This window comes from Muntiacus reevesi, chromosome 19, assembly GCF_963930625.1.
Source record: "Muntiacus reevesi chromosome 19, mMunRee1.1, whole genome shotgun sequence".
NCBI classification, from domain to species: Eukaryota; Metazoa; Chordata; class Mammalia; order Artiodactyla; family Cervidae; genus Muntiacus; species Muntiacus reevesi.
In genome coordinates, this window is record NC_089267.1 from 49,668,111 (window position 1) to 49,678,871 (window position 10,761).

The window sequence follows — 10,761 nt, forward strand, 5'->3', positions numbered from 1 at the left end:
CCTTCCACAAAAGGGGGAAAGGTCTGTTTTAGCACCTTCCTTTAGCCATTAATTCCATTTTTATTGGCTTCCTCTGGTTGCACCGACCTGTGAAAGGACTCAAGGTCAATTTGCTTAGACTGATTCTCAGCCTGCAACTTTGGCATCACGTGGGAAACCTGAACCAACGGCAGGCCTCACTCGGGAGGGATTAAATCAGAAAACCTGGGGGGAAACCCGGCAGGAAAATTGTTTTTTAAAGCTTCCCGCCCAACCCCACCAGGCCGTAGAGCGTAAAAACAAGGTGTGCCCAAGCCCTAAGTCCCGCCCCAAGCCGCGGGAAGCGGCCGCAGGTGGGAGCGTGTCTCCGCCGCAGAGGGAGGCGCTCCCTTTGAGATGCTCTGGGTGGAGCCGCGGCGTGCGCCCTCCCGACCGCTAGGGGGCGAGCTGCACGCGTTCAGCGCGCGTTGTGGAGCTCCAGCGCGGGTCGCCCCAGGCGTGCGCATGCGCCGGTGCGTCCCCGGAGGTCGCCGGCGCCGCAGTTTAACCACGTGTGGTGTAACTCAGGGCATCATGCTGTGAAGAGATGGGGGCTGCGGTGGCTCGCGCAGTCAGGAATTTCAACCTAGAGAGCCGGGCGGAGCGGGAAATCAGCAGAATGAAGCCTTCCCCCGCTCCCAGGCACCCCTCCACCAAGAACCTCCTGCGAGAGCAGATGAGCAGTGAGTGCGCCCCGGCGCTCGGGCTCCGGGTGCGGGTTGAGTGGTGGGCCTCGGCGCAGTGGAGGGGGCGGCCGGGTCAGCTGCAGTCACCCGGGTCAGCCGAACTCGGGAAGGTGGAGCCACGGGCTGGTGACATTGAGCCTGTCCCCTTGCTCCCGCGGAGCCGGCGGCTCCGCCTACTCCGTAGTCTTGGGGGTGTCGGCGTCTGCCCATGCTGACCCCGCCCTCCCCGGCTTCAGCGCTTTGCGGCGTGATACAGGGAATCAAAATCAGAAGGAATCGTATGCCGGAGAGCTCTCTAGACGTCTTCGCAGAACAGTGGACACTGAACTTGACCTAGCATTATGAGTTACATTTAAAACACGTCCTGTTGTGTTCCTGTGAATGTTGATTAAGCAAAAAATAAAGTGACTGTCCTAAAGAGAAAGCAACTCACAGATTTAGAAAACGAACTTATGGTTGGTGGGGGTGGGGGTGTAAGGGATAGTTAGGGGCTTTAGGAAGGTCATGTACACACTGCTCTATTTAAAATGGGGAACCAACAAGGACCTATTATTTAGCACATGGAATTCTGCTCAATATTATGTGCCAGCCTGGATAGGAGGAAGATTTGGGGGAGAATGGATACATGTATGTGTATGGCTGAGTCCCTCACTGTTCACTGTTCACTGTTTCACTGTTTCACTGTATTTCACTGAAATACAGTATTGTTAATCAGCTATGCTGCTGCTGCTGCTAAGTCACTTCAGTCGTGTCCGACTCAGCGACCCTATAGACGGCAGCCCACTAGGCTCCTCTGTCCCTGGGATTTTCCAGGCAAGAATGCTGGAGTGGGTTGCCATTTCCTTCTCCAATGCTTGAAAGTGAAAAGTGAAAGTGAAGTCGCTCAGTAGTGCCTGACTCTTAGCGACCCCTTGGACTGCAGCCTACCGGGCTCCTCCATTCATGGGATTTTCCAGGCAAGAGTACTGGAGTGGGGTGCCATTGCCTTCTCCGTAATCAGCCATACCCCAATACAAAATAAAACTTTTAAAATTGGAGGGGGGGAAGTGACTGTTAAGTGTTAGGATCTTACAGGAAATTTTCTTTGGCTTTACAGTTGTAACATTCTTTTTCTTTCCATAGGCCATCCAGAAATTAAGGGAGAAATTGATAGAAAAGATGACAAACTGCTGTCATTACTAAAAGACGTGTATGTTGATTCCCAAGATCCTGTGTCTTCTTTGCAGGTAATGTGTGTTTTCATTAAGTAAATATATAATTTAACTCCTTGGAGCTCCAGGAGAATCACGTAGAGAAGTGTGGCAAATAGTAAAAGGGAGTGAGGGCTCTGCAAGTGTAAAAGTGTCAGTGTACTTTTGAACCAGAATGCGGAGCTTTGGCAAAGTTGAAGCACAGAGGTCTAAGCAAGACACAGATGCCTCCGTTCATTGGATATTTACTGAAATCTAAAAGACTTGTGAAAAAATGAGTAACAGACTTGTGAAAGTATTGGTTGAATGCACCTGTTATTTCAGAGTTTATAGGATTTGGTAGGGAACTTCTACGAAATGACAATTGGTCACTTGAATGACATTTGAATGACACCGAGAGAGCTTTAATACTATTTTCTCTTCCTTCAATGGTGTGAGGTATGTTCTGATCTCAGAGCATTTTTTAGTGTTGTGTTGTTGGTGAGCTTTTTTTTGTTGTTGTTTTTTAAGAAAATATTCAGATAGGATTTGTAAAAACAGAGAGATCGCAGAATACACTGGGAGTGGGAAGCTGTCTGTAAATATCAGGCACAGGTGCTCTGTGTCCAGTGATGAACACGGCAGTTCTAGTCCTTGCTCTCACAGAGCTTATAGTGTTGTGAGGGACACAGGCATTAAACAAATGAGCAACCACAGGTACGTAATTACTAAGTCTGTAAAGAAGCGTAGGCACTGAGCGTATCAGGGAGCTTTTTGAGGTAGAAGGATCAGGGATGGTTTCTGAGGAAGTGGCATTCAGACTCAGGCCTGAACAATGGGTGGGTGTTAGCCAGATGAGTTCATGGGGGCAGGAAGCTTCTAAGTATGGAGAAGAGTTTGATTAAAGGAGAGGGAAGTGCCAGTGACAATTCCCTTTTCATTCTAAAATTCTGCAATGTCTCTCTCTGTAGATAGGCAATAAACTGCACAGATATGTTAATAGTTATTAGTGTAATTTTAACTAGGGAAGAGAAAACTCACATGTAAAATAAGGTTTGTAGCTTGTTACAACAACAGTTACAGGGTTCAGTTATCAGATGTTCACACACACAAACAAATATATAGGGGTTGATGTTCGTGTTCTTTATATTATCTTTAGACAGGTGTTGGATAACACTTCTGTATTGTTTCTCTCACATGTACTTATTCATTCTAAAATTAACTCTTAAAAAAAATAAAATTAACTCTTGGCGAACAAAAAACATTTAATACTTCTTATGTGTAAATTACAGGAATGTAAATATAATACTTAGGAGATACACAGTGGTGTTAAAATTTCTTGAAGGGGAATTAGGGAAAATCTGAAGACTCATTCATGGGCAAGTGATAGTGAAGAAAAGGCTGAAGTGCCTATTTATGTTTGTTTCTTTTTCTTTTGGGCAGTTCATAATTTTCTTAATGACTTGTGATGTCTTTAGACCTCAGTGGTGCTGTGGCTGTCATTATGTCAAGTAATTTATTTTTGTCCGACTTTTTATCGCTATTCAAAATTTTGTGAGATATATTAGCCTTTTTGTGTTTCATTGTGTGGACTCAGTCTAACAAAGACAGTCTTATATATTTTCTCAGTACTTTTATGATTATATATTTTATATTAAAATCTTTATTTGGCATTAAATAAAGTTTTTGGTGAGGGAGAACTTTTCAACTGGATGGTCAGTTGTCTAAATATAACTTCTTGAATAACCCAGTCCTTTTCCCACTCGTTTAAAATGCTAATACATACACATTTAAGTCTGTTAATGGATTCATCAGTTCTATTTATTTTTCTGTGTCTACACTAGAATTATACTATTTTAATTAATAAAACTTTGCAAAGTATTTTGATACCTGTTATGATCTTCTTTCTTTCTTTTCAGAAGTTCTTTGACTCTTGCCACACATTTTTTTCCCCATATGAACAGGTTCTTAAAAAGTCCTAGTTTGATTATGAGTGTAATTGAATTGGAATTTATAGATTAATTGAGGAGAATTAACATTTTTGTTTTATTGAGTCTTTGAAGGGTAGAGAGAAGATTGTTACTATGGGGTCTCTTTTCTCCCTGAGTTTTTAACTACTTATTGCTACCATGTCACACAAAAAAGTGATTTTTGTATTGCAGGTACCTGCTTTGCTAGGTTATTATTTCTCTTTGTTTTTCAGTTGATTCTCTTATATTTTTCTAAAGATATTCTCATACATTGAAATGGAATTACAATTTTCTGTCTTTCTAGTATTTATACTTAATTCTCCTCTTGCTGTGTCTGTTATTCTGTCCTGTTCTTTCCTTGCATAGGGTGCCTGTAATTTATTAAAATAAAGTAGTTTGGTCTGATTGAAAAATACTTTTATCACAGTTAGGATGTTTTGTTCTATTTTTAATTTTCTAAGAGTTTTTTTTTGTAATTAAAAGAGGATGTTGAATTTATGAGATTTTTTCAGTGTCATAATATTAATTTTAGTATTTAATATTAATCAGAAGGGAAAACTGAATACAAAAAGTGTGTATTAGGTGGTAGGAAGATACAGGACTAGGAAGATAAGGGAAACTTGAGTTTTTGGAAAGTGAAGTTGTTAGGAGTGATTCAAGCCAGAGTTGCAATATGAAGGTAGGAGAGTGTGCGGTGCCTTTAGAGTTGAGTACAGTTAGGAGCTTCCCAGGTGGCTCAGTGGTAAAGAATCTGCAGGAGACGTGGGTTCGTTACCGGGTGGGGAAGATCCTCTGGAGGAGGGATGCAGTGGCAACCCACTCCAGTATTCTTGCCTGGGAAGTCTCATGGATAGAGGAGCCCGGCGGGGTTGCAAAGAGTTGGACACAACTGAGAATGCACACACCCACAGTTAGAGGGAAGTATTGGGGTAGAAAGTTAATAGGGGCCAGATCATGAAGGTCGTTATTTGTCTTGCTAAGGAATTTGAGTTTTTATCCTGAGGGCAGTTGGAAGTCATTGAAGAGTTTCCTGTGGAAGAGTGACTTCAGATTTGCTTCATTCTGAGGGCAGTTTTGAGGGAGGGAGGGAGGGAAAGGCATTTTATCCAGTGAAGAGCAGACCAGGCTTTTGCAGTAGTCCCTATAAGAGACATTGGCTTGGACAAGGGTAGTTAGCGACTGGGAGAGGAGCGAACAGGTTTGAGAGGGACTTAGAAGCATGAGCAGGATTTGGTCATTGGTTGGTCGTAATGAGTGAGGAGAGGGAAGTGTCAACTATAACATAAGAGAAACTTTGAGTTTTGAAGTGGGCTATGGGAGGTGGGTGGGGTTGGTCACTGAGCTAGAGAATATGGGGACAAAATTGTATTTTCAGAGAAAAGGGACAAGTTGATCTTTGAGGTACTTATAGGTTATCAAGTAAAAATGTAGTTAGTCATTTGGGAATTGGGATCAGAAAGTCAGGAGAAAGGTCAAGCTTTGAGACCATATTTGAGAGTCACTGATGTGTGGATATAATAATAAGGGGGTGGTGGGATTGCTTGGGGGGAATGTGTAGCGTGAGAGGGGGCCTGGGCCAGAACTCGGGGGCATACTAACATTTCCAGGGTAGCTGCAGTGAAATAGACCCCAAGGAAGGAACCTCCGCAGAGACAGATGGAACACCAGGAGAGAGGTGGTATAGAAACCAAAAAAGATAGTTGGGGGCATGTGGGGGCGGCCAGCGTTGGCTCAAACGGTGTCCTCTGGGCTAAGATGTGATCCTCTAACTGTGGGATCACAAGTACTATTTTTAAAGCTGAACTGAAAAGAAGGAAACTGGTCATAAAAGAAGAGTTGTTGTTGGGTTTGATGAGTGTTTGTAAAAGTTGGTGACCAGGGCACTTTCTTTTTTTTTTAAATTTATTTATGCACCAGCCAAGGCACTTTCATAATTTTACTGAAAAGCAGTAATAGGCAGGGCACGTTTCAAAGGGAAAGTAAAGGGGCGGGGGGCTGTAGTTGATGAAGCTGATAGAGGAATGAAATACGAGCACAAACCCGAGGATTAAGCTTGGATCAGACGGGTGGAAAGATGGGTGTGGATAGGTGGTTTTATTTATATTTGTGGAGGTCTTGTAGGCGTTATTTCATTTCTTCGGAAGAGGCAAGATCTCTGGCAACATTTGAATTCACTCAAGGTGTTTGGAGGCACAGAATATAAATGGTAAAGAGCAATATTGCATAGGAACCTGGAATGTTAGGCCCATGAATCAAGACAAATTGGAAGTGATCAAACAGGAGGTGGCAAGAGTGAATGTCGACATATTAGGAATCAGCGAACTAAAATGGACTGGAATGGGTGAATTTAACTCAGATGACCATTATATCTCCTACTGTGGGCAGGAATCCCTTAGAAGAGATGGAGTGGCCATCATAGTCAACAAAAGATTCCAAAATGCAGTACTTGGATGCAATCTCAAAAACGACAGAATGATCTCTGTTTGTTTCCAAGGCAAGCCATTCAGTATCACGGTAATCCAAGTCTATGTCCCGACCAGTAATGCTGAAGAAGCTGAAGTTGAACGGTTCTATGAAGACCTACAAGATCTTCTAGAACTAACAGCTAAAAAGGATGTCCTCTTCATCATAGGGAACTGGAATGCAAAAGTAGGAAGTCATGAAATACCTGGAGTAACAGGCAAATTTGGCCTTGGAGTACAGAATGAAGCAGGTCAAAGGCTAATAGAGTTCTGCCAAGAGAATGCACTGGTCATAGTCGATACCCTCTTCCAACAACACAAGAGATGACTCTACACATGGACATCACCAGATAGTCAACACCGAAATCAGATTGATTATATTCTTTGCAGCCAAAGATGGAGAAGCTGTATACAGTCAGCAAAAACAAGACTGGGAGCTGACTGTGGCTCAGATCATGAACTCTTTTTTTGCCAAATTCGCACTTAAATTGAAGGAAGTAGGGAAAACCACTAGACCATTCACGTATGACCTCAATCAATCCCTAACAATTATACAGTGGAAGTGAGAAATAGATTTAAGGGACTAGATCTGCTGGAGTGCCTGCTGAACTATGGACAGAGGTTCGTGACATTGTACAGGAGATGAAGCAAGACCATCCCCAAGAAGAAGAAATGCAAAAAAAGCAAACTGGCTGTCTGAGGAGGCCTTAAAAATAGCTGAGAAAAGAAGAGAAGCCAAAAGCAAAGGAGAAAAGGAAAGATACACCTGTTTGAATGCAGAGTTCCAAAGAATAGCAAGGAGTGATAAGAAAGCCTTCCTCAGTGATCAGTGCAAAGAAATAGAGGAAAACAATAGGATGGGAAAGACTAGAGATCTCTTCAAGAAAATTAGAGATACCCAGGGAATATTTCATGCAAAGATAGGCTCAATAAAGGACAGAAATGGTATGGACCTAAGAAAAGCAGAAGATATTAAGTAGAGGTGGGAAGAATACACATAAGAAGTGTACAAAAAAGATCTTTAGGACCCAGATAATCATGATGGTGTGATCACTCACCTAGAGCCAGATATCCTGGAATGGGAAGTCAAGTGGACATTAGGAAGCATCACTATGAACAAAGCTAGTGGAGGTGACAGAATTCCAGCTGAGCTATTTGAAATCTAAAAGATGATGCTGTGAAAGTGCTGCACTCAATATGCCAGCAAATGTGGAAAACTCAGCAGTGGCTACAGGACTGGAAAAGGTCAGTTTTCATTGCAATCCCACAGAAAGACAGTGCCAAAGAATGCTCAAACTACCGCACAATTGCACTCATCTCACACGCTAGCAAAGTAATGCTCAAAATTCTCCAAGCCAGGGTTCAACAATACGTGAACCGTGTACTTCCAGATTTTCAAGCTGGATTCAGAAAAGTCAGAGGAACCAGAGCTCAAATTGCCAACATCCGCTGGATCATCAAAAAAGCAGCAAGAGAGTTCCAGAAAAACATCGATTTCTGCTTTATTGACTATGCCAAAGACTTTGTGTGGATCACAATAAACTGTGGAAAATTCTGAAAGAGATGGGAATACCAGACCGCTTGACCTGCCTCTTGAGAAACCTGTATGCAAGTCAGGAAGCAACAGTTAGAACTGAACTTGGAACAGCAGGCTGGTTGCAATAGGAAAAGGAGTACGTCAAGGCTGTGTATTGTCACCCTGCTTATTTAACTTATATGCAGAGTACATCATGAGAAACGCTAGGCTGGAGAAAGCACCAGCTGGAATCAAGATTGCTGGGAGAAATATCAATAACCTCAGATATGCAGATGATACCATCCTTATGGCAGAAAGTGAAGAGGAACTAAAGACCCTCTTGATGAAAGTGAAAGAGGAGAGTGAAAAAGTTGGCTTAAAGCTCAACATTCAGAAAACTAAGATCATGGCATCTGGTCCCATCACTTCATGGCAAATGGAGAAACAGTGGAAACAGTGGCAGACTTTATTTTGGGGGGCTCCAAAATCACTGCAGATGGTGACTGCAGCCATGAAATTAAAAGACGCTTACTCCTTGGAAGAAAAGTTATGACCTACCTAGACAGCATGTTAAAAAGCAGAGACATTACTTTGCCAACAAAGGTCCATGTAGTCAAGGATATGGTTTTTCTAGTCATGTATGGATGTGAGAGTTGGACTATGAAGAAAGCTGAGTGGCGAAGAATTGATGCTTTTGAACTGTGGTGTTGGAGAAGACTCTTGAGAGTCCCTTGGACTGCAAGGAGATCCAACCAGTCCATCCTAAAGGAGATCAGTCCTGAATGTTCATTGGAAAGACATGTTGATGCTGAAACTCCAGTACTTTGACTACCTGATGCAAAGACCTGACTCACTGGAAAAGACCCCGTTGCTGGGAAAGATTGAAGGCAGGAGGAGATGGGGACGACTGAGGATCAGATGGTTGGATGGCATCACTGACTCAATGGACATGAGTTTGAGTAAACTCCAGCAGTTGGTGATGGACAGGGAGGCTTGATGTGCTGCTGTCCATGGGGTTGCAAAGAGTTGGACAGGACAGAGCGACTGAACTGAATGTGAAAGGAAAACTAGGAAAAAGGATGAAGATTGTCAGGTAAGTTCTTAGAGCAGGATCAGTTTCCTGCCTTTCTAAAGCAGTTTATTTTTTCCAATCAACTTGTTATTCTTTTAATATATATGAACTAATGTGGTGACTGGATGATATCCTTTTGATTGTTTTCTACCTAAATTTAATGATTGAACTATGGTTGTGAAATATGGGAAAGCGCCATCAAACTAAGACTCATTATAAAGAGAAAATGTAGTTTGGAGACGCATGGGTAATATTTGTTTGAAGAAGAAAAATAGAGATTCAAGGCACAGAAGTAGATGTCAAATCTTTGCTCTCATCCTAAAAGCCTCATTTTTGGTTTTTGTCTTTTGATACTAGGTAAAGGATGCTGGAACACATCAGAAGCCTAAGGAGTTCAGGTTGCCGAAAGACCATCAGTTTGACATGATGAACGTTGAGAACATTCCTAAAGGCAAAATTACCGTTGTAGAGGCATTGACACTTCTCAATAATCATAAACTTTATCCAGACACATGGACTGCTAAGAAAATAGCTGAAGAATACCACCTAGAACAGCAAGATGTAAATTCCCTTCTCAAATATTTTGTTACTTTTGAAGTAAAAATCTTCCCCCCTGGAGGCAAGAAAGCAATACAATCAAAATGAAGAGAATCTTGACAGGACTTTTCCTGTCCTTGTCCAGATGCCCTGTTTATTTTCCTCATTTGTAGCATGTTAAATTATATAAATTACCAATTGTGTTGAGCTCCCTCCTGGTGAGAGCTTGCTATTTATGAACTCTTTTGAATTTTCAGGATGCCTGATAGGATTGATTTTTCTCTCTTTTAAACTTTGGTTTAGTTTGTGTTCTTATGTAATATCAACATGACTAATCACATGTATAAATTTACTGTAAATAAAAGTTACTGTGTCTTAAGCAGATCTATCATCAGCATTAAATTGGTCATGTAGCCTCTTGGGAAGTGTCCCGAATCCTTCGTTTAACATTCAGAGCTTCATCTTCTAGTGTAGGTGACTGGTTTATTCTTCCTGTGGAATAGTGAAAGGAAGAGTTTTCCTGACTCTTAAGACTGGGACTTTTTTTGTTGTTGTTGAGAAAAGGGACGCTTGACATTGAAGTCCAATAACAGTGTTTCCTGAATAAAGGCAGACAGGAGACTGGGTACAAAACGGTAGAAAATATATTTTTATTACTGTTCCAGAGAAAAAGAACTAGTGGAGGCTTACTTTGTTTTGAATGAATTTTACATATAAAATAACTTTTAAAAAATACAAGCCAGAATTAGTGTTTATAAACACTAATTGTCAGCCTCTGCTTTGACAACCAAACAGGTAAGTCTGAAAGCTTTCAGAGAGGCAGGTGGTGGCAACTCTCTGAAAAAAAAATAAGTTTTCTGTGGACTTAATGTAAAAGTATAAGAAAATTTTAAAGCATAGTTAAATCAAACCATGGTAAATTGAATTTGGTGATCAAATACATGTGTTTTTTTCCGATATAAATACTGGTTGAAAGATGAGATAAAAAAGAGCAAGTAGAAATATAAAGTGTGATCACTGGAAAAGACTTGGGAAGTTGCTGTCTTGATCATTTAACAAACTTATGAGCAGTGTGGGCCAGTACCCGGATCTTCAGCAAGATTGAGTAAGTTTAGCTCTGTCGTATTAATACCTCCGGGAGTTTGGGTAGATTGCACAACCTCTTTGAGATTGCTTCCTCTGTAAAATGAATATAGTGCTGCTTTATTAAGTCAAAGGTTACTGTGAAGATGCATATAACTACAGAGGATGGAACAAATTCGGCTTGAATTTTTGTAGTTGAGATGAGAAACCCGGAGAAGTCTCCTGACCTATTTACAATTTTTCTGTAG

The 10,761-nt window shown here is 41.6% G+C and overlaps 1 protein-coding gene across 1 annotated transcript; it reads left to right on the forward strand.

The window, feature by feature from the left end:
* Positions 1-486: 486 nt before the first annotated feature.
* On the forward strand, positions 487-9,832 carry NDUFAF4 (NADH:ubiquinone oxidoreductase complex assembly factor 4). Its single transcript, XM_065911371.1, has 3 exons — positions 487-701; positions 1,827-1,930; positions 9,251-9,832. The coding sequence occupies exons 1-3, from the start codon at positions 566-568 to the stop codon at positions 9,536-9,538; spliced, it is 528 nt and encodes a 175-aa protein (XP_065767443.1). The 5' UTR covers positions 487-565; the 3' UTR covers positions 9,539-9,832.
* Positions 9,833-10,761: the final 929 nt, after the last annotated feature.